Source organism: Lithobates pipiens, unplaced genomic scaffold (genome assembly GCF_037356315.1).
Source record: "Lithobates pipiens isolate NorthernLeopardFrog02 unplaced genomic scaffold, aLitPip1_a1.2 Scaffold_18, whole genome shotgun sequence".
Lineage (NCBI taxonomy): Eukaryota > Metazoa > Chordata > Amphibia > Anura > Ranidae > Lithobates > Lithobates pipiens.
In genome coordinates, this window is record NW_027507758.1 from 417,878,124 (window position 1) to 417,899,967 (window position 21,844).

A 21,844-nucleotide genomic window follows, 5' to 3' on the forward strand; every position below is an offset into this window, starting at 1 on the left:
GTGGTGGTGCCAACTGCCTTGAGAATTTTCAAAAGCTCCTCCTGTGTAGTTCTGGGCTGATCCTTCACTTTTCTCATGATCATCCTTGCCTCATAAGACGAAACCTTATTTTGTATTTCTTCCATTTGCAAATAATTCCTCCAACAGTTGTCCCCTTCTCACCAAGCTTCTTGTTGATGGTCCTGTAGCCCATTCCAGCCTTGAGCAGGTCTACAATATTGTCCCTGATGTCCTTTTGACAGCTCTTTGGTCTTGCTCATGAAGTTTGAGGTTTGAATGGAAAAAAGCGATTCTGTGGACAGGTGACTTTTATACATATAACAAGTTGTCATTGGGAGCACCTTCTTAAAGTGACAGGACTCATCTGTGTACCACAGGGGCACATAGTGTAGACAGTCTGTGGGAGCCAGAATTATTGTTGGTTGGTAGCGGATCGAATACTTATTTTACTTGGTGGACTGCAACTTAATTTATAACATTTGTATCGTGTTTTTTTTTCTGGATTTTTGGTTGATATTCTGTCTCTCTCATTTAAAATACACCTATGATAACAATTGTAGACCCTTAATTTCTTTGTAAGTGGGCAAACTTACAAAATCTGCAGGTGATCAAATAATTATTGTACCCATTGTAGTGGCTGATTTCTCTGCTACCTGCAGTGATTTGGCAGCTCAATTTTCTCTGCTACTTGCTTTCAGCAGTCACTTGCCAGCATTCTAATCTCTAATACACACAGAGTAGTGCTGTGGGAGGGGGTAACTTCAGGTAGATGGCACAGAATTATTTCAGCTCTGTTTTTAATACATCATTAAGGCCTAATTTACTTGGGCCTACCAATCGCATCCCAGAGTGTTCATCTGGGTCCGATGCATGGATCATACCTCAGTCTGTCCTATCATACAGGTGTACACAGTCTGTCCCTTTGCACGGGTGTACAGATCGGAGCCTGTTGCTTCTGCTGCTGTCTATCAAATGATGTGAAGAGGGAGTAGGGGGGGTGGGGCTGAGCCACACTGTGTGTGTCAATAGAGGCACTGAGCTGCCTTGAGAATATATAACACACACACACACACACACAGACACAGACACACACAGATGCACACCTGTACATCCATACAGCTCTTGTATACTGACAGCCAGCACCATCAGCTGCCAAAGTTATGGAAAAACAGCCATCAGCTGTGTGGCTAACAATTTCCACCTGCTTACTTTGACTTTTAAATTGAGTGATGTCAGTCGAGAGGTGGCTGATTGGGCCACCACTGATTCATTGGTGGCTAGTTCCCCAGGAGTTTTAGAATTTCACTTGGCACCAGCTTCTTATTTGTGCTTCAGTGCTCATGTGCTACCAAAGAGCTGATAGGAGGAAAGCGAGTGACAGAGGTATAGGCTCATCAGTGTGCTGCTTCTCATTTTACTGTCCAGTCACAGGATGGAGGATGAGTAAGATCTAGCTGTATTTTTTTAACTGCAGCAGAGAAACAATCCCTACTTTATCAGGTGGCAGTGCATTGAGGCAGGGTGGGTGAATCTAAAGACTAGGGATGAGCTGAACACCCTCCTATTCGGTTCACAGCAGAACATGTGAACAGGCAAAAAATTTGGCAGAACACACCAACACCGTTAAAGTCTATGGGACACGAACATGAATAATCAAAAGTGCTAATTTTTAAAGGCTTGTATGCAAGTTATTGCCATAAAAAGTGTTTGGGGACATGTATCAATGCAAATTTTTTTTTTAAGAAAAACAGCCATTTTTCGGAAGCAGTGAGTTATTTTTTTTGGTTTTTTTTTTATGCTTAAAGTGAAAGTATTTAAATAAATATTGTGCCTGGGGGTGTCTATAGTATGCCTGTAAAGTGGCACATTTTTCTCATGTTTAGAACAGTACCACAGCAAAATTACATTTCTAAAGGAAAAAAATTGTCATTTAAAAACTGATCACATGATTTTTTGAAAAAATTTGGCGCAGGGTTCCCCTTAATTTCCATATCAGACCGGAAGGGCCTGGTATGGCTATTGGGGGAACCCCCATGCAATTTTTTTTATTACATTTTTTTAAACATTTTGGTTAGAGTTTCCCCTGAATATTCATAACAGACCCAAAGGGCCTGATAATGGACTGCAGAGGGGATCCCATGCTCTTCTTCTTCTTTTTTCTATTTTTTTTCAATGAGTTTTATCTATATTGCCGAGACCCGACAATTCATTACAGCCGCGATCAGTTTTAAATGATCATTTTTCCTTTAGAAATGTCATTTTGTTGTGGTACTGTTCTAAACATGGGAAGCCAATTTGCAGGCATACTAATGACAGCCCAGGCACATTATTTAACCAGATAAATACCAGGCAGTTATACACCTTCCTGCCCAAGCCAATTTTCAGCTTTCAGCGTTGTCGCAATTTGAATGATGATTGCGCAGTCACGCAAATTTTTTATCATTTTGTTGCCACAAATAGAGCTTTCTTTTGGTGGTATTTGAACACCTATGCAATTTTTATTTTTTATGCACCAAATAAAAAAAAGACTGAAAATTTAGCAAAAAAAAGGTTTTTTCTTTGTTTCTGTAAAATTTTTTTGTAAACGCCTGAGCTCATCCCTACTCGTGTCTGTCAGACACGAGTGAGGAAAAGTCGATCAACGGCTCTTCCTGTCTTACATCGTGATCAGCCATGATTGGACACAGCTGATCGCGTGGTAAAGAGACCTGGGTCCTGCCCCAGGGGATACATGTCCCCTGGGGCAGGACCCAGGTCCCCAAAAACTTTTTATGACAACTTGCATAAAAGCCTTTCAAATTAGCACTTTTGATTTTTAATGTTGGTGTCCCATAGACTTTAACGGTGTTCTGGCGGCTTTCAAATTTTGCCTCGAATACCGCATGTTGTTCGGTGTTCGCAGAACCGTTCGCCCATCCCTACTCAGGTCTAGATGGACGGAACCACAAGCTTTGACAGGTAGAACAGTTTCTGGTTACTGTTAGTATTTCTGTGTATTTAACTATAGCCCTTTAAACACAGATCTGGACTGTCAATTTTAAAGCTGAAAATGTGTTTTTGTGTTTCAGCCCAGGTCATACCTCTGCTGTCCAATCTTCAAGTGCTGGACATATCTTCAAATAAAACCGTAGGACTTTCTCCAGAGCACCTCTTCAGCCGATTGCGGTTTCTGCCAAAGCTCAAATCTGTAAATGTCAGCAACTGCATGTTGAAGAAGGAATCCTTTGCAGGACTAGGTATGATTTTGTATCTCAGTCAGTCCGGGGACAAGGTCATCCGGTGCCGGTCACCTGGAGATGGCAAACTGTGCCCCCCCCCCCCCCGGTCTCACCTGCTGAGCTGTTTTGTTCTGATATTGGCTAAAAGCGCAGATCGGGAGTCGGTCGGCTGCTGGTTTTCCACCATGGTAGTCTGACAAGTGTATATCTGCTTCTGTCGGACAGACGGACATACACACGGGCTTAGCCCGTTTGTTTGTTTTTTTAAACTGCCGTTGTCTCCCGACATTTGGCCCATGTGAAACCGGTTTAACTGACACTTTGTGGGAACTAACTGCCATATCACCAGTGACACTAATACAGTGATCAGTGCTAATATTATGCACTATCACTGTACTAATGACACTGGCTGGGAAGGGGTTAACATCTAAGGGCAATCAAGGGGTTAATTGTGTGCCTAACAATGTGTAATCTGTGCTGCTTTTATACTACAGGGAAAATAAAAAAGTGGTCATTCCCCCTGTGTGAGGTAAAATCCAGTCAGAGGCATGCCTTTTAAATAGACTTAGGGAAGATAGCTTTGCTACACAGTGCAGATATCGTTGGTCCTAGAACTGATTCTGTGCACCATACCACCTGTGCTATAAATTATTATAGTTGCTGTTTTTCCTGAGACTGTAACTTGCTGGCATTGTAAAAATGATGTTGTTATTATACAGGATTTATATAGCGCTAACAGTTTACGCAGCACTTTACAATATAAGGACAGCCAGTACAATTACAATACAATTCAATACAGGAGGAATCAGAGGGCCCTGCTCGTTAGAGCTTCAGTCTAAGAGTAAGGGTCAAGAGATACAAAAGGTAATAACTGTGGGGGATGGGCTGATGGAGAAAATGTAGGTGTTGTTTGGTGGCTGGATAGGCCTCTCTGAAGAGATGTATTTTCAGGGAACGTCTGCAAATGGAAAGCGTAGGAGATACTTGGACAGATTGGGGTAGAGAGTTCCAGAGAATGGGAGAGGCACTGGAGAAGTCCTGGAGGCCAGCATAGGATGAGATGACAAGGGAGCTAGAGAGCAGGAGGTCTTCAGCAGAATGAAGAGATTGATTTGGTTGGTATTTTGAGACTAGTTTCGTGATGTAGCTGGCGGCAGAGTTGTGGATGGCTTTGTAAGCTGTAGTCCAATATGTGAAAGTTAGTAACTAATGATCCGAAAACACATGGGTGGCATTTATCACAATATGTGTACCCTTTTCTATTTATGGATCCTGGCGGACATTCAGAAACAAATTATGTACACTCCTGATCTGTCTTTGGTACAGGTAGTATTGGGTAAACTCTGCAGTTTAGAGAGCTGGACTTTAAAGATGAATTCAAGTCCAACACTTACTACTATTCTTATAAATGTCCCCCCCCCCCTTCTTCCATACATCGACTTCTACCTACTCTGTGTAAAAAAACAGATCTGTATACTTCTCTTTTTTTCAGTCCAGTCTGGTCTGATATAGTAATCTTGCAGTTCTCACTCTCCTGTGTCATGGGGGGCTTGACAATGGCTGGGAATTCAGTAGCCGTGACATCACTCATAGGCTCCCATGGCCTAGTCACTCTTGCCGGTTCCTCCTTTGCCCTCATGTGACCGGACCAGAGCAGACAAAAAAAAAAAAAAGTAAGTATATAGATCTTTTATACACAGAGTATGAAGGATGGAGGGGAAGTAACACTTTTAAGAAGTGTTACGTTTAGGCTTTAACCACTTAAGCCCTGGGCCATTTTGCTGGTTAAAGACCAGAGCACTTTTTGCGATTCGGCACTGTGTTGATTTAACTAACAATTGCGCGGTCGTGCGACGTGGCTCCCAAACAAAATTGACGTCCTTTTTTCCCACAAATAGAGCTTTCTTATGGTGATATTTATCACCTCTGCAGTTTTTTATTTTTTGTGCTATAAACAAAGAGACAATTTTGGAAAAAAAAAACACATTTGCTATAATAAATATCCCCCAACAAATATATAAAAAAAAAAAATTTTCCTCAGTTTAGGCCGATGCATATCTTCTACATATTTTTGTTTAAAAAAATCACAATAAGCGTTTGATTGGTTTGTGCAAAAGTTATAGCATTTACAAAATAGGGGATAGTTTAATTGCATTTTTATATATAATTTTTTTTACTAGTATAGGCGGCGATCAGTGATTTTTATCATGACTGAGACATTATGGTGGACACATGGGACGTTTTTTTTACACATTTTTGGGACCATTGTCATTTATACAGCAATCAGTGCTATACAAATGCACTGATTCCTGTGTAAATTACACTGGCAGTGAAGGGGTTAGCCACTAGGGGGCAGTGTAGGGGTTAAGTATGTCCTGGGGAGTGATTCTAACTGTGGGGGGGCATCGCTAAGTGTGACACGTCACTGATCTCTGCTCCCGATCACAGGGACTGTCACTAGGCAGAAAGGGGAGATGCTTGTTTACATTGGCATCTCCCCGTTCTTCCTCTCCGTGAGGCGATCGCCAGTATCCCCGCGGACTTCGAGTCCGTGGGACCCGCGACCCGACTCACAGAGCTCGCCGTACGCGCCTCTTAAAAGGAAACGTATAGGTACGTTAGTTTACCTGTACGAGCCCTTCTGCCGACGTATATCGTCGCGAGGCGGTTAATTCAACTTTAAAGCCTGGCCGAGGTTCTAAATCGTGCTCACTCTATCCATACATAGAGAAAACGTTGGCTGGAGTTTCATTTTATCATGTTAAAAATGCCTCCATAAGCTAAAATAAGGGGAGGTGCAGTGCCAAGGGATTCACTGATCACTAGAGAGGTATGCTGAAGCACAGAATACTGCATTGTCAAGTGTAAGGCTGGAGCTGCACGATTCTGGATAAAATAAGAATCACATATTTTATTTATTTTTTTTTGCCTAGAATAAAGATCACGATTCTCGGTGTAACATCTTTCACATTATACAAAAAAAATGGGCTAACTTTACTTTTAATTCTTTTTTAAATTAATTGAAATGTATTTTCTCCTATAAAAAAAATGTGTTTTAAAGACCACTGCACAAATACAGTGTGATACACACTATATATTTTATATATATATATTTTATATGTGTGTGTGTATATGTATGTATATATAATATATATATATATATATATATATATATATATATATATATATATATATATATATAATATTTTAATTATAATGTTTGGGGGTTCCAAGTACTTTTTTTTTTGCTTGAAAAAAAAAATGATTTTAACTTGTAAGCAACAAGTGTCAGACAAAGGCTTAGTTGTGGTTAAAATGAAATCATTTACAAACCAAAGTTTACCCCCTTGATCTAAAATAACCAAATGATGCAATGTTTCTCTTTGTTTCAGTTCTGAGCAATGTTGTGATAAACTTTAATAAAAATATACAGTGTAGAAGAAGGCTAAAAAATAGTTCAAAGACATGTCCATTCTGTTTCCTTGTTTATAGCACCACACTGTATATTTTTATTTCATTTGGACATTGAGTGTTAGCCGCTTTCTGTTTCATCCTTGACACTATAGTGGTTTAGTGCAGTAATTTCACTTCCATTGGCACTTGTGATAAACTTTGCCTGCTTTTCTTTTTCTTTTTTTCTTTTTTTTTGACAGCTCTGAGCAGAGAACGGCTTTGCAATCGTGGATCGCTGGATTAAGATCATGGGGGAGGGGTGTTTGAATTTGAGATTGTGATTTATTTATTTTTTTTAACAATTAATTGTACAGTTCTACCATGCACATACATTTTCAGCCTGCAGGTTGAATGGAAAAAATTATTAGATGGCACGAATGCATGAATGAATCTTCCTCTGCTGCTATCAGAATATATGAACAGTGGCTGCAGCTGCTTTTTGGCCATCAATTTTTCAACCATAATGGATGTTGGAATAGAGGATGCTGAGAAGGCTGCCCACAAAACAAATTGTGTCTTGTCCATCAGGAACTGGGCAAAATTTGCTTAGTATATTGACTGCTTTAGTTGTCTGTTAAAGGAGGGGATTGCAGAGTACAGAGTGCCTGGTAAGAGACTGCAGCCCCGCACAGAGCCACTGTGTACAGCTCAAAACTGTCTGCAAGACCTTATGGGACAATTCTTAAAAAAAAAATGAACTAAGGCTGGCCATACATTATACTATTTTCTTGTACAATTTTCCTTTAGATTTACCAAAACCATCTAATACCATCTAATATGAGGTCAAACCTATACATTTCCAATGTGTATGCAATGAGGCAGGCATTTACACTACAGATTTGAAGGTAAATCTAGAGGAAATTGCATATGAAAATTGTATAATGTATGGCCAGCTTAAGGTAAATCAGGTGCACCCTGTTTTTAAAAGACCAGCAAAGCTTTCTAGACAACATTTGCAGAGTCCTTGCTCGGAGCTACTCCTTATAATTGTGCTCCAGTCTTAACAAAAACTATGCATTTCAAAAATGTAAAATGTGACACAAAGGAAATGTTACTTCTGTCCTATGTAACTTTCTCTTCTCTTATATATTAATGAACTCCAGCTGAAGCTACACGTTATCTAACAGACCTACAAATGTTGGACCTATCCTGGAATAAGTGTGTTGGAGGAAATCTAAAACTCCTTACAGAAACTCTGAGCAATGCAAATTTTCTCCAAAGTCTACTATTGAGTAGCTGCAACCTGATTACACAGGACCTGGCAGCTTTAGGTAAATATATCTGCTTTTGATAAAAGTATTATGAACCCGATAACCCCAAGTGGTAATATAGCTAATATGGTTAAAAAGAAGACAGAAGTCTATCTAGTTCAACCCACAGAACCCTTCCCCCACCCAAAAAAATTTAATATGTAGTACACCATTTAAAATGGGGCTTATACAAAAGAAAATTTTTCTCACACAAATTAATTTCTAATGGTATATGTGAAGCAAATTAAATCTTTTGACTGACAAACAACTGTTCTGAAATTTTTCGTACAAATTTTCCTAAGAAGTTTTGTTTGAAATTCTATCCATTTATGCACAGCTTTAGGGATTGTGTAGGTGGGTGGGATCTGCCTTTTCAATCTACTGTATATTTTAACAAAAATACCAAGAGATATAATTATGTGCAGTGGAAAAGTAAGTATAGCCTTGCTTGGTGCTTCGATGAGGCTTCGGTGGGGCTTCCATAGGCCTTTGATGGGGCTTCAAGTGACCTTTGCCATAGACTTCTATGGAGGCTTTGAAGACGATTTTAAAGACCACTAAAGCTACATGGGGTATCATTTTTTTGAAGTGAAGCCAAAGAAAAAGCAAGGTGTAAACAGGACTGTAAGCTAACCATTTTATTTAGTGACCGGAGCTTTGATTAGCGTTCAGAGAACTTTAACAAAGCGCGTCCGAATCCTTGTTTTGAAACCAATGTAAACTAGCCGTTAATGTATGTTGAAGCACGTGTAATTGAGCCCCTAATGTCCTGTGATATTATGTATTGCAGGATCAGCAGCACAAGCCAGCCATCTGGACAGCTTACAGCAGCTGGACCTTGCCTACAATGACACTGTACCTGATGAAGCCTGGTCCTTATTGTTTGAAAGTATCCCAGCTCTGAAGAACCTAACTGAACTAGATATTAGCTTAAGGCCAGCTTCTGTCCGTGACTGTGGTCCATGGTTTATTCACTTAATATCCAACATACCTAAGCTGCCTATGATGAAAGAACTGGGGATGCAGCGCTGGACTCTATCAACAGCAGAACAGCAGCAACTCGACAGAATCTGCAAGGAAAAGAACATCAGTATACACTATGACTGATTTAAAAGCTGAACTTTCTCCATGTTTTTCCTCTGGGATGGAAGGGAGATAGATAAAGCACTGGGTGCACTCCACCTGCTTGTATCCTTACTATAGCTAGTTCACGGTTACATAATACCGAGACACCATACATAATTTTGCTGACATGTAGTAATTTGTGTAAGGCTACAAAATGCATTTTTGTAATTGGATAGATATCACACATTTGCATTAATTTTTATGCTAAATTTATTTAAAGAGCAATCTATATTATTTGGTGGACTGCTGGATCCGACACATTTTGTCTTTTACATTCTGTGCAGATTTTTTCATGGTGAACACAAAAGCAAATAAATATAGCAGCCTGAGAGTGTGGCATTGTATGTGAATTGTGTGTTGGCGGTGAAGTAAAGTTGTGTTAGCACAGTATGGGATGTCTTGTATAACAAAGACCTTTAATGTCACAGGAGAAACTGGTTTGATCACTCACATCCATTGTATCTGGGAATAATAGTCTGCAAAGCCCATGCTCACTAAAGTTCTGCTGTATACTGTATGTCAGTGTGTTTCCACAACAACAGGACGTCCTCTCGTTTCTGTGAGATAGCTGTTCGCTTCTACTTCTTCTTTTTTCCTTTCACAGCACCTTTCTTGCTTTTTCCCTTTGCTTTCTTATCCTTCTTTGATTTGCTTTTTTTCCCAATCTGAAGAAGGTAAGAATAGGGCCCAAGACCTTTCCGTACCATGATCCCACGCCACAATGCTTGAATCTGCAGTGAAGAAATTAGAAAAGTCAATTTAAAAAAGACTGCATATTATTCCTAATAGCAGGATCTAAAAAGGAGATGTATGGGGAATCCCTGTGTCACCAGAACTAGTGTGCCCATTGGAAGATTCCCCCTTGATTTCTGTTCTGGCGACAACCCAAAATTGAGGCGCTTCACTTTTTAATGATAATAAGCTTGACAAATAGAGAAGGTGAAATTTCCATAACTAACCAGGGACTAAAAACAGGCACATTGCTTAGTAAAATCATCACGCTAAACATTTTTAGGCAGACATTTAACCCATTGATTGCCCTAGATGTTAACCCCTTCCCAGCCAGTATCATTAGTACAGTGACAGTGTATATTATTAGCACTGATCACTGTATTAGTGTCACTGGTGATGGCAGTGGTGGTTACTCAGTTCCCCACAGCATCAGTAAGTGTCAGATTATTGCCGCACTACCGCAGTCCCACTATAAGTCGCTGATCACCATCATTACTAAAAAAAAAAAAAAATTCCAGTATCTACTATACTATAGTTTGTAGGCACTATAACTATCACAAAAACCAATCAATATACAGTTATTGAGGTTTTCTTTCTTTTTTTTGACAATCGGCAAAATACTTTGGCCAAAAGTTATGAAGAAATTTTTTTTTTTTTTTTTATTTTTTTTTTTTATGTTATTGGATATGTTTTATAGCAGAAAGTAGAAATGGTTATTTTTATTTTTCTAAATTTTCGGTATTTTTTCGTTTATAGCACAAAAAATAAAGAACCCAGTGGTGATCAAATGGCACCAAAATACAGCTCTATTTGTGGGAATTTTATTTATTTTATTAAATTTGGACCTGATTTGCACCAGAAGAGGTGTACAGGGATGCATCGGACCCCTGCTGTGAGCTGCGGCCGCAGCTAGTGTAAACGCAGCTTTAAAGAGTTACTAAAATTAAAAAAATGATTTACTCTAACCGCTTTCTGACCGTCTCACGCAAATATACTGTGGGAGAAGGGCACGTACAGGCAGAATCGCGTACTTAACCATACGTTGCCCTTTAAAAGGCGGGTTGCGGGCATGAGCGCCCACCGGGAGTTTCGTGAGTGTGATCGCGGGTCCCGCAGATTCAATGTCTGCGGGAATACCCACGATCGTCTCACAGAGAGGAAAAATGGGGAAACACTAATGCAAACAAGCGTTTCCCCCATTCTGCCTAGTAACAGTGTCACTGATCACCACCCCCTGTAATCGAGAGCTGTGATCAGTGTTGTGTCACACACAGCCCCTCCGCCCACAGTTAGAATCACTCCCTAGGACACACGTAACCCCTACAGCGCCACGTAGTGGTTAACCCCTTCACTGCCAGTCACATTTACACAGTAATCAATGCATTTTTAATTGCACTGATAACTGTATAAATGTAAATGGTCCCAAAATTGTGCCAAAAGTGTCTGATCTGTCCACCATAATGTCGCAGTCATGCTAAAAATCGCTGATCGCCGCCATTACTAATAAAAAAAAATTATCAATAAAAATGCCTTTAAACTATCACCTATGTTGTAAATGCTATAACTTTTGTGCAAACAATCAATAAACGCTTATTGCGATTTTTGTTTTTTTACCAAAAATATGTAGAAGAATATGTATGGGCTTAAACTGAGGAAAAAAGTTTCTTTTATAGATTTTTTTGGGGATATTTATTCTAGCAAAAAGTAAAAAATAATGCCTTTTTTTTCAAAATTGACGCTTTTTTTGGTTATTGCGCAAAAAATAAAAACCGCAAAGGTAATTAAATACCACCAAAAGAAAGCTCTATTTGTGGGGAAAAAAAGGAACATCAATTTTGTTTGGGAGCCACGTCACACAACTGCGTAATTGTCAGTTAAAGCAACGCAGTGCCAAATCGCAAAAAAAATAAAAAATAAAAAAAATGGTCTTTGGCCAGCCAAATGGTCCGCGCCTTAAGTGGTTAATGTATTGTTTACATTAAGGTCAAAAAAAAAATTCATTCTCACTGTGCCCCCCTTTCCCCGTGTGAAGGGGAAGAGAGGGGAGAAGTGATCAGCGCTTTGCACAGCTGCATCTATTCTCCCCCCTTTTCCTCTTAACACAGCAAGCAGCAGCAGGAGCCATTAGCTCTTGCTTCTGTCAATCAAATGCAGTGAGGAGGAAGTGGGGGGGTGGGCCTAAGTCCCGTTGTGTAAGTCTATGGAGCGTGGCTCCATAGACACACAGGGCGGGAGTGCAGGGACTAAGTTTCTCCCCATAGCCAGCAGCTAACTATGATAGTCCCAAGGAGAAAAGGAGGTGCAGAGATCACCGCCAGGGACCCCAGAAGAGGAGGATTGGGGCCACCGCTCTGAGCAATAACACTGCACAGAGCAGATAAGTATAACCTGTTTTTTATTTACATTTTGTTTTTAAATTTGCCTCTAGTAACATTTTAATCTTTGTTCAATATAACACTTGAGTAGTCATTTTGGCACAGGCATAAATCCCTGGATGTGGCTTGCATGCTTTCAGGGATTTACGTTCGTACTTATACAAGTATAGTCACTATATCTGGTACAGCTTTTATCACCACAGGTGGATGTATGCTACAGTTGTGTCTTCTGAGCACAGAAATAAGTCTTAAAGGGGTTGTAAAGGTAAATGTTTTTTCACCTTAATGCAGTCTATGCATTAAGGTGAAAAAACATCTGACAGTGCCTGCGCCCCCAGCCCCCCCCCCCCCCCGTTTTATTTACCTCACCCCTCGAAAGTCCCATGCTCGTCCCCCAACGTCCTTTCCACTATTCAGCCTGGCCGCTGATTGGCTGGAGTGGATGGATGGAAAGCAGCGCAGCCATTGGCTCGCGCTGCTGTCAATCACAGCCTCACGTGCCTCTGTGTTAATCACAGCCTCAGGTGCCTCTGTGTATGAGGCCTTTCCCTGTTCCCTTTTTTTTTTTTTCTTCTAATTTTAGAAAAAAGCCATCCATTAATTGTTCATTGTGTTCCAAGACAGCTAATGAAGTACTCCAGGACATAAGTTCATAAGAGACTGCAGAAGGCAAGTGTAAGTTAAAGTGTGACTAAACCCACAACCGTAAAATCGGTCTGTATATGCAGAGCAGCATGTTTTATACTCCCTATGGAACTTAAAGGGTTTATCCTCTGCATTGTGTAAAAAGGCTGTTTCACACTATATGGACAGATCCTTCCCTCCTGCACTGTATATCTTGGCAAGACCGTATAATACAGTAAAGGGTAGCCGTCTTGCACATGCTCTGTTTAGCCTCTGTTGCGGGAGAGAACATTTCCTGTTTTCAGTTGAACTGTTCAAGTCACATGATATTGGCATCACACATGTGGGCGTGTATACAGGCTGCAGTGGAAATCCCCTCTTACCTGAAAACTGTGCAGTTTATCATGTGACTGTGGTATAAAGATCAGCAAAAAAGGTATATAGTGGCAGTATTTTAATGTAAAAAGATGATTTATAGGGGGGGGGGCAGAGGAACTATTTTCATATTATTTGGTTTAGTAACTCTTTAATTACACCTACCACCATGCTGTCCTTTCTGAGCTAAATTGCAGTAAATAAAAGGCCCCATAAACTTGTTTAACGCTGACTAATACTTTTTGTTTTCCCAATTTAACTTTATTGAGAAGCAAGCAAAGAATACATTCCATAAACATTGTGCATAACATAATATTCATCTCTATCTGTTGCCTAATGGACTATAATATACTTATACTACACACAATCGATAACGTCTTTCCCTTACTCATTTAATACAACGAAACAAAATCGCTATTCCTTCTTAAGCTATACATGTTATATTCACTGTATGTCAAAACCTCTCTTCCTTTCATATTTCCCCCTCCCAAAACAAAAAAACGAATAAATAACAACATTAAATAAAAACAAAAAACAAACAAACTTCCCCAGCACTTAGCAGCACAGCAGTGCACCATAATAATATACTTTCTATATTTGAAAGAAAGTGGATTATACGTGTACAACCCTATATACTGTACACCTATACCAGTCCTTAAAAGGACCTTTGTGGACCTAATAGTAATGGCTAGTGATTAAACTGACTGTCCCTGCTCCACACAGCGTCCTTTCCCTACACTGACAAAAGACAGCTGCAGAATCGATCAGCAGTGCACTCAGCAGCATAACAGTCAGCAGCAGTGCACCAGAATATACTTTGTATATTTGAAAGAAAGTATATTCTAAGTGTATTACAACCCTATATACTGTACACCTATACCAGTCCTTAAAAGGACTTTTGTGGACCTAATAGTAATAGCTAGTAATTAAACTGACTGTCCCTGCTCCACACAGCATCCTGTTCCTACACTGACAAAAGACAGAATGTAAAACGGCCGTCAGATCAGGTCTATTTATAAGGTAGGGGGAATGTCCAATTGTCCATGTGCTGAAATGTCTCAATTGGCTGTCCTGTACCCCATGGTGGATGTGTCGTCATGGGTCAAAGTTCTCCACAATGTAAACGCATATATCCGCTGCGTGAACAGCGCCACAAGTGCGCCGGTTTGGCGAATCGCGAAGAGCAAAATTTGCCGCGAACTGACCGCCGGGCGAACCGCAAGGCCATCCCTAAAGAAGGGTAACGGAAAATCTTCGGGGGTGCAGCTAACAATTCATATATTTTGGAGAGAGTTTGGTACAATATACCACTCCCAAGATTCCTCAAAATTTGTTAGCGTTCGTTCATATCTCTTTGGTAAAGTCAGGGTATCGAGGAAATGTCTTAGCTGCACTGCCCTCCAAAAATCCAATTGGTATACTGTAAGACCTGCCATCATCTCCTGTATCGTGGGCCAGGATCCCAATGTCACAAAACGAGAGGCTTGGAAAGCCCCTGATCTATCAATCTTCCAAAGGTTTCCTACCTCAATCCTGGTCCAAACTGTGGGTTCCCTAAAATAGGGAACAGAGGTGAGTCTATTGTCGATAATCTGCCTTTGGAAAAGAGCACATATCCCATCATAAGGGTAGGTCCTATCAACGGGTGCGTCTTCGTACTATTCGGGAGATCCCTAAAGCACCAATCGTCTTGTTGCAGTAAGACACTGCTCTGAGCCTGCTCTAAGCTGGGCCACATTTTCCAATCCCCAAGTCGACTCCAATCAATCAGGTGACTCAACAATGCCACCTGATAATATTTATACAAGTCGAGCATCGCCAATCCTCCATCCCATTTAGGTAGAGACAGCAAAGATCTCCTAATTCTTGGATGCTTATTTGCTCATATGAATCTGGTAAGAAGGGAATGTATCTGTTTAAAGAAATATTTGGGTATAGCAATAGGCAATGTCTGGAATAAATACAGGAACTTCATTAGGATATTAATTTTGATGATATTACATCTCCCAAACCAAGAGTGGAACCCCCTCTGCCATCCCTTCAGGAGAGTCCGTACTCTGGATGACCATGGAATCTTACTAGAAATCAAAATAGACACCCCCCCCACTCTTAGCCACAGGATTAGTAGCATGGTAACCTATTGGAAAAAATCTGTTTCTAAGAAGGGGGAGGTTATTCTCCCTAAAATGTGTTTCCTGAAAAAATGCTATATCGCTCACTGCCCATTGCAAGTCCTGAAGAAGTATACGTCGCTTTTTTGGAGTATTTAACCCCTTTGCATTAATTTACATTATTGAAATAGAATCCAGTTCTTCTCAGCAGGGAAGGAGATATACCAAAAGTCAGGAGTGGGAGAGGAGGAGGGGATGCAAGAGAGGGGGAAGAGAAAAAAAAGAAGAGGAGAAGGGACAAACAAACAAAAAATATTCCAAACAAAAGAAAAACCTCCACCCATCTAAAATCTCTCAGAGAGGGTGCACTTCTTCCACCTCCCCAAAGGTATCCTAAGCTAATTAGCTTTTGCACTCTTATACCTCCTACCCTATATGAGTGCTAACCTAATGGGGAGAAGAGGTTGAGCATATTCGAGAAAGGAGAATCCCCGACCTCCTCCACCAGCTCCTCATATCCATACTTCGATGCATATTTATAACCATACAAAAACATACATAATTCCAGTCCAGTAAGGCATATATCTGATGCTAATCCCTAACTGTGATTCATATATTCCTCACAACCAAAAAGAAAAAAAAAAGGAAAAAAGGAGAACCAGAAGAGGAACCACTTCTAATAATGAGATACAATACGGCCCATGTTGGGTCCATATAAAATCCATGTACCCACATATATCCATATATATCTCCAAGAAAATATATAACTTTATATATATGAAAAGGAGAAACACGAAGAGGGAACAATAATAAAAAAAACACAATTATATTATATTTTATATATATATATATATATATATATATATATATATATATATATATGGTGTATATATATATATATATATATATATATATATATTCTCCCCCTCCTCTCACCCCTCCCACCTTATATATACTCCATAGTACCACTAGTGATCTTTAACAGAAATTCCTGTCTCCCTCTTCAATCCTTTAGTTGTCACCGTCCGCCCTCTTAACCCTCCCCTCACTGCTTAATCCCTACTAAAACCCCACTTGTGTAAAAGTGTACATATATATTTATCATGTGTGTCATATGTGTCGTTGTGTCAACCTAAGGTCATATCTCCTTGTGTTCACGCCTTCCATCCTTGCTCCCTATATCAACTTTCTCTTACCCCCAAAAAAAAAACAGAAGGGAGGGAAGGTGGGTAAACCCCTACCCCTTCCCCCCTACATATCCTGTGTAATTCTTAGCCCTATTCAAAAAACAACCACCACACAAAAAAATATATATAAATCCCCTCAACTCTCCCCCCCCCCCCAAAAAAAGTGTATTTTATATGTGTATCCCTATATCCTGCAGGGAGAGAGGGAAAGACAGCCCAGGGTGTGTGACTTTACATATAGAGCGCCCTCTTTGTAATATCTCACTTGGCCACATTCATCTCCTCTTTATCTAATTCCTTATCCTCTACCTTTTACCCTCCCTTAACCCTCCCAAACCCAACAAATAACAGAAAAAAACTAAGCAAAAAAAGGGGGTGGCCATCTAGACTATAAAAAAAAGCACCAAATATCAAATGCCTACCTCCCCATACATACCCCCATATCCTCCTCTCCCTTCCCCTCCCCTCCCCCCATCTCTCCTACCATCACACAATAGGCCTCAAATATAAATTGTCATCTTGTATTACTCTGGAAGGAAAAAAAACACTCTTGAACAGTCTTGACTATAGGCCTTAAAAAAAATGTATACCAAAAAAAGGACAATTTTTACTGATCATTACACAGGAACTTTTGTTTTTACTGCTCTGTTATGGCCATGTGAATGAGGCAGCATTGATTGCGCTCGCGGCCGAACGTTCGTTTTTCAAAATTGGGTTTGTCCGATTTTTCGTATTGTGTATGGCCAGCATTACTCCTGATTTCAGGAGTTCTTGTTTAAATTGTTTCCTATATTAGCTACATATAACCTCTGCCTTAGCCAACAGTAATTTATCTCTGGCCACAGACACATTCGTGACTGCTAGTCTGCTGTTTAGCAACTGTTCATTCCCATTGGCAGGAAGCTGCAATGCCATAAAGATGCCATAAAGAGTCAAACACATAATTCAAATCACTATAAATGTCCACATATTCCAGATATCATGCACCACTTGCCTATGGGAATTTCCTGTTTTTACATTGGGGTTGAATACATTTCAGAGAAATCGCCACTAAAGGCCACTTTTACTGGGATACCTTCATGGTCACAAATCTTGGTAGACGCATAGCTCTGGGCACTTCATATAACATAAATATATGTAGTGTCATAAAGAATTATAATTTCATTCTTATTGGACTATTTAAAAACACATGATGAGAAAAGGAATATGTGGCACATAACTGGCCTCCTGAGCATTCACTGACTCCTAGTCTTCAATTTGCTGAATGATAACGGCATATTCTCATGTAAAAAAAAATGAAACTGCAATAAGTCCATAAAGCAACAAATATGAAAAATATGGGGTTGTCATTGCTGCTCTGAAAATTTTAGGTGCTTGGCTGCTAATCAAAGGGCTTTAATACATTCTGAGACATTGGCCTGAAACAAGTAAGCAGATCACAAAAGTCTTTAGTGTTTATCTGCATACCTATTCCGCCTAAAAGTCTTGAAGTGGTAGGTTAACATAAGAGTTAGGTAAGTAGCATTTTTAAAAGGAAAGTCATCGATGGCAGCATTTACACATCTCTCAAGACAGGTTTCTTTTAGACCCCTTTCACACTGGAGCAGTGCCGGCGTGAGTGGTAAAGCGCCACTAGTTTTAGCGGTACTTTACTGCTGATATAGCGGTTCTTTAATGGGATAAAAGTGCCCATGTTGCGGGGTTGCCAAAGCGCTTTGCAGGCACTTTGGCAGAGCTGCCCATTTGATTCAATGGGCAGGGCGTTTTGTGAACAGTGTATACATCATTCACGTTCTGCCCCAAAGATGCTGCTTGCAGGACTTTTTTTTCCCATCCTGCAAGCACACCCCCCCAAGTTTTCTTCTGTGCATGAGTATAGTATCCTATAAATACCAAAATGTTATGTGTTGTTACCTTTGTTGCCATATGATTTTTGCGCCTCTTTTCTTTAAGGTATTCCCACACGGCAGCTTTTCCCTGGCTGCATACCTCCACTGGTGGGTCTGTCATAGGATTCCCATCCAGGTCAAGCAGGTCAAGTGTATGTAACATGTCCAGATTGTCTGGCAGAGTAGACAGCTGGTTTTTGTAAAGAAGCAGTTTTTTCAACCCTGAACAAAAAAGAAAAAACACTTTCAGAAAATAACTAATCAGTGACCTTATTGCTGTATCACTGCAACTGTAACAAAGAATTGCTAAATATACCTAAAAGAGATGTATTTACTGCGGAACAATCATTAGATTGGCAGATAAAGTGCCCATAGCAGCCTATTATATTCTGAGTAAAGCTTGTCATACATTAGCATAATTTCATTTTAAGATTCAAGAATATTAATTTAAAGTATAACTAAAGGCAAAACTTTGTCTCTTAGTTCAGGATAGAGTAAAGAAATAATTAGCACACCTGTCAGGTTGTATTGCTGTCTGTGCCCCTTTTAAGGAGATTCACCCTCTCTATTTGTCCTGTTTACCATTACCATTGAATGTGAAAGTAAAAGAAAATCCAATCTCAGATTTTGGGTTGTCCCCAGGAAACTAATAGAGGGGAAATCTTGCAATGGGGACACTAGTTCTGGTGACCTGAGGGTCCCCAAAGAATTCCCTAATTTGCAGGGATTTTCTTTCACTTCCTGTTTGGCTATGGAACAGGAAGTAAAGGGAAATCTCCCCACAAAAATCTGACGGGTTATAACCCTCCCCTGCTCTATCCAAAATAAAAATAAATGTTTTGCCTATAGTTCTACTTTTATTTTCTAATGGTCAATGCGGTCAAATCAATGTTCAACTGCAGTGACAAGAAAATTGGAAGGAGTAGGATGGAGAATTTTTATACAACAAGTACATTTCTAACAGTGTATGTGGTTTTCCTTCTGGAAAGTGCATTCGTTCCAAAATATTTTTTTTTAAATCAAACTAAATTTTGAAGTACTTTTGAATGGCATTTGTATGGCATTGAAAGTCGTTGAATGTACCAAGAATTTTCATATGAATGTTCATACAATTGTTCATACAAACGTTCGTTAGAAATCTAGTTTATGGTCAGCTTTACTGTAGTCATATTATAAAAATGGCAGCTCTTAAACCGACTCTATGAACAAAGTTTAATATATCAGATCATCCAAATAATAACAGTTTTTCTTTTTCGTGTATCATGGGACACAGAGTTAGGCTAATATTCATTACCTACTGTGTTATATGCAATCTCTAGGTGAATGGACACTGGTATGCAAAGTTTTAGGCAGGAAGTGATCCCCTATATAACCCCTCCAATTCAGGAAGTACATCAATTTTTTACCAGTGTCTGCAAAGTGGATGGGCACATTTGTTTGAGCTCTCTGAGGTCCAGGTCTCTGTCCCACAAACGGTTCTTAAATGAATCAAGGGATTGACTGGTCGGATCCATTTGACACAGGCTCTATATGCTTAGATAAATGGTACCCGAGCTACGCAAAGAAGACACAAGATCCTTTGAGGTTTTACCTGTAATGCGACCTCCAGGCGCTGGACCCTGTGAAGTGGAATCCTGGACAACACAGCGCAAAGGCATTCCTGCAGGGTGCTGTACAGATCCAAGGCAGTGGACCCTAAGCATGAAAAGGGTACCCAGTCCTTGATGATCCTCGGTGACAGGAACCCGCTGTGATGGGTGAAGATTGGGCTCTTTGTTTCTAAGCTGCCGTGCGTCTGGACAGCTAAGTGAAACCCCCTTAATTACTTATTGTGGGGTGTCCCAGTGATTGTAACAATCAGTCAAGCTAGCTAAAGGCTGGACACCTGTGTGCAGTGACCATTCAGAGGAGTTATGGGCTAGCTGTGGGTGTTTGCAAAGTGTACTTTTTTTGCTTGTGTCTGGCTGTTTTTTAACAAAGCAAAATGGCACACTGCCATGTGCCATTGATGCCATGTTGCATGACGGTGTGCCATTTTGCCTTGGTTAGCCATGGCGCAGTGTATTTGCATGATCGCTGCTGTGCTCAGCATTTTGTTTGTTTGGTGGCCATGGCTCATGCGGCTTCGCCATAAGCGTTGTGCACACTTGGAGCCACGCATGCACTGCAGCCTAATCTGGGCACATGGAGATTTGCGTCATATGCAAATACAGCCGAGCCCATTTGCTGGGACCGCGCATGTGCGTGCGCACGCATGCGCAAAACATCCCAGCGACAGCCAGCTTATTTAAGCTGTGTGTGACAAGCATACAGAAAGCAGCTGTGGACACAGGCTTTGAACTGGTTTGAGTGGTTCATTTCTCCTTACCCGGGTCACGTGAGTCACCAGATGTTGTTTGGCAGGCTAAGTTGCCTAGCAGTATTGTTGCATAGCGGCTTGGGGGGCCCTATTAAAGGGTCTCCCTTCTGAGGGGTGTTAAAACTACACCCAGGTACTCCCTTTTTGTGGCTTGTAAATGTCTTAAAAAAAGAGGAGTGGGACTAACACTACAGGGAAGAGCACACCTATGTTGTCAATAGCTCCTGATGAACCTAGTCGTATCCCTAGTGTTGTATCTCCTGAAAGACCAGACACTTGTGGGCAATCTGAGCCGCTGCGCCTATCTGGTATTGTGCCTACAATCAACGCTGCTGCTTTACCCTTTATCACCAGGAATGAACTGTCCTCGGCCCATAGCCAGGTTAGAGCACAGGATTGCTGGCATTGCCTACATCCCACAAGGTGGCAAGAAACGTGACAGGTCCCCCTCCCCTGACCCTTCTAGTTTGGAGCAGGAATGGGTTGGGGATGCCTCTCAGTCGCAGAGGCTTTTGATCCAGACTCTCTAAGTTGCCTCTTGCAGAGGTTACTGAGCCTTCCTGGTCCTCTTTGGGGCCCTGAGGCCTCTTCAGTCCCCTTTCCCCTTATACCCACTGTTGGAACAGGTGGTTTATGCTGATTGGGAACATCCTGACAGGATTTTTATTCCTCCTAAGGCATTTTGCCTTTTATATCCCATGGATGAAAAGTTCATTAAGAAGTGGAGCATGCCAGCCGTAGATGCAGCAGTTCAGCTATTCAGCCAGCTGTTACAGCAATTGGTATCTGCCACCCTGTAAAGGATCAGGTCAGATGGCCTGACAGGCATAACCAGGAGGATGGTCTTGCTGAAAATGAGACAGATATTCCTCGAGCCCTGTGTTTTTCTGTTAATGCCTTAAAGGATTCAATACAACAGGCTTCTCGTTTGGCTCTCTTTTGTGGCTTAAGATTTAGTCAGCCGAGCTTTCTTGTAAAAAGTTATTGGTAGGTTTCCCCTTTCATGGGGAACATTTGGTGATGATTTGGACAAATATATCCATAAGATTTCTCTACTTCCGGTGAAGAGAAGCACCAGGCGTCCCCATTTTAAAACTGCTACTTCCCCAGGTGTCTCAGCGCAAAGGCGGTTCCGCCGCCACTAGG

At 40.7% G+C, this 21,844-nt stretch overlaps 2 protein-coding genes across 2 annotated transcripts in view; one reads left to right on the forward strand and one right to left on the reverse strand.

Moving 5' to 3' along the window:
- LRRC31 (leucine rich repeat containing 31) overlaps positions 1–9,375 on the forward strand; it is a 34,368-nt gene extending 24,993 nt beyond the window's left edge. The window contains exons 8-10 of the mRNA XM_077488011.1: positions 3,069–3,236; positions 7,775–7,942; positions 8,712–9,375. Coding sequence (XP_077344137.1) covers positions 3,069–3,236; positions 7,775–7,942; positions 8,712–9,028 — 653 coding nt within the window. The 3' untranslated portion in view covers positions 9,029–9,375. The remainder of the gene's footprint in view (positions 1–3,068; positions 3,237–7,774; positions 7,943–8,711) is intronic.
- The window catches only part of LRRIQ4 (leucine rich repeats and IQ motif containing 4), a 54,033-nt gene continuing 41,414 nt past the window's right edge, over positions 9,226–21,844 (reverse strand). Inside the window, exons 5-6 of the mRNA XM_077488010.1 lie at positions 18,365–18,561; positions 9,226–9,777 (exon numbers count right to left, since the gene is read on the reverse strand). Of these exons, the coding sequence (XP_077344136.1) occupies positions 9,625–9,777; positions 18,365–18,561 (350 nt within the window). The 3' untranslated portion in view covers positions 9,226–9,624. The remainder of the gene's footprint in view (positions 9,778–18,364; positions 18,562–21,844) is intronic.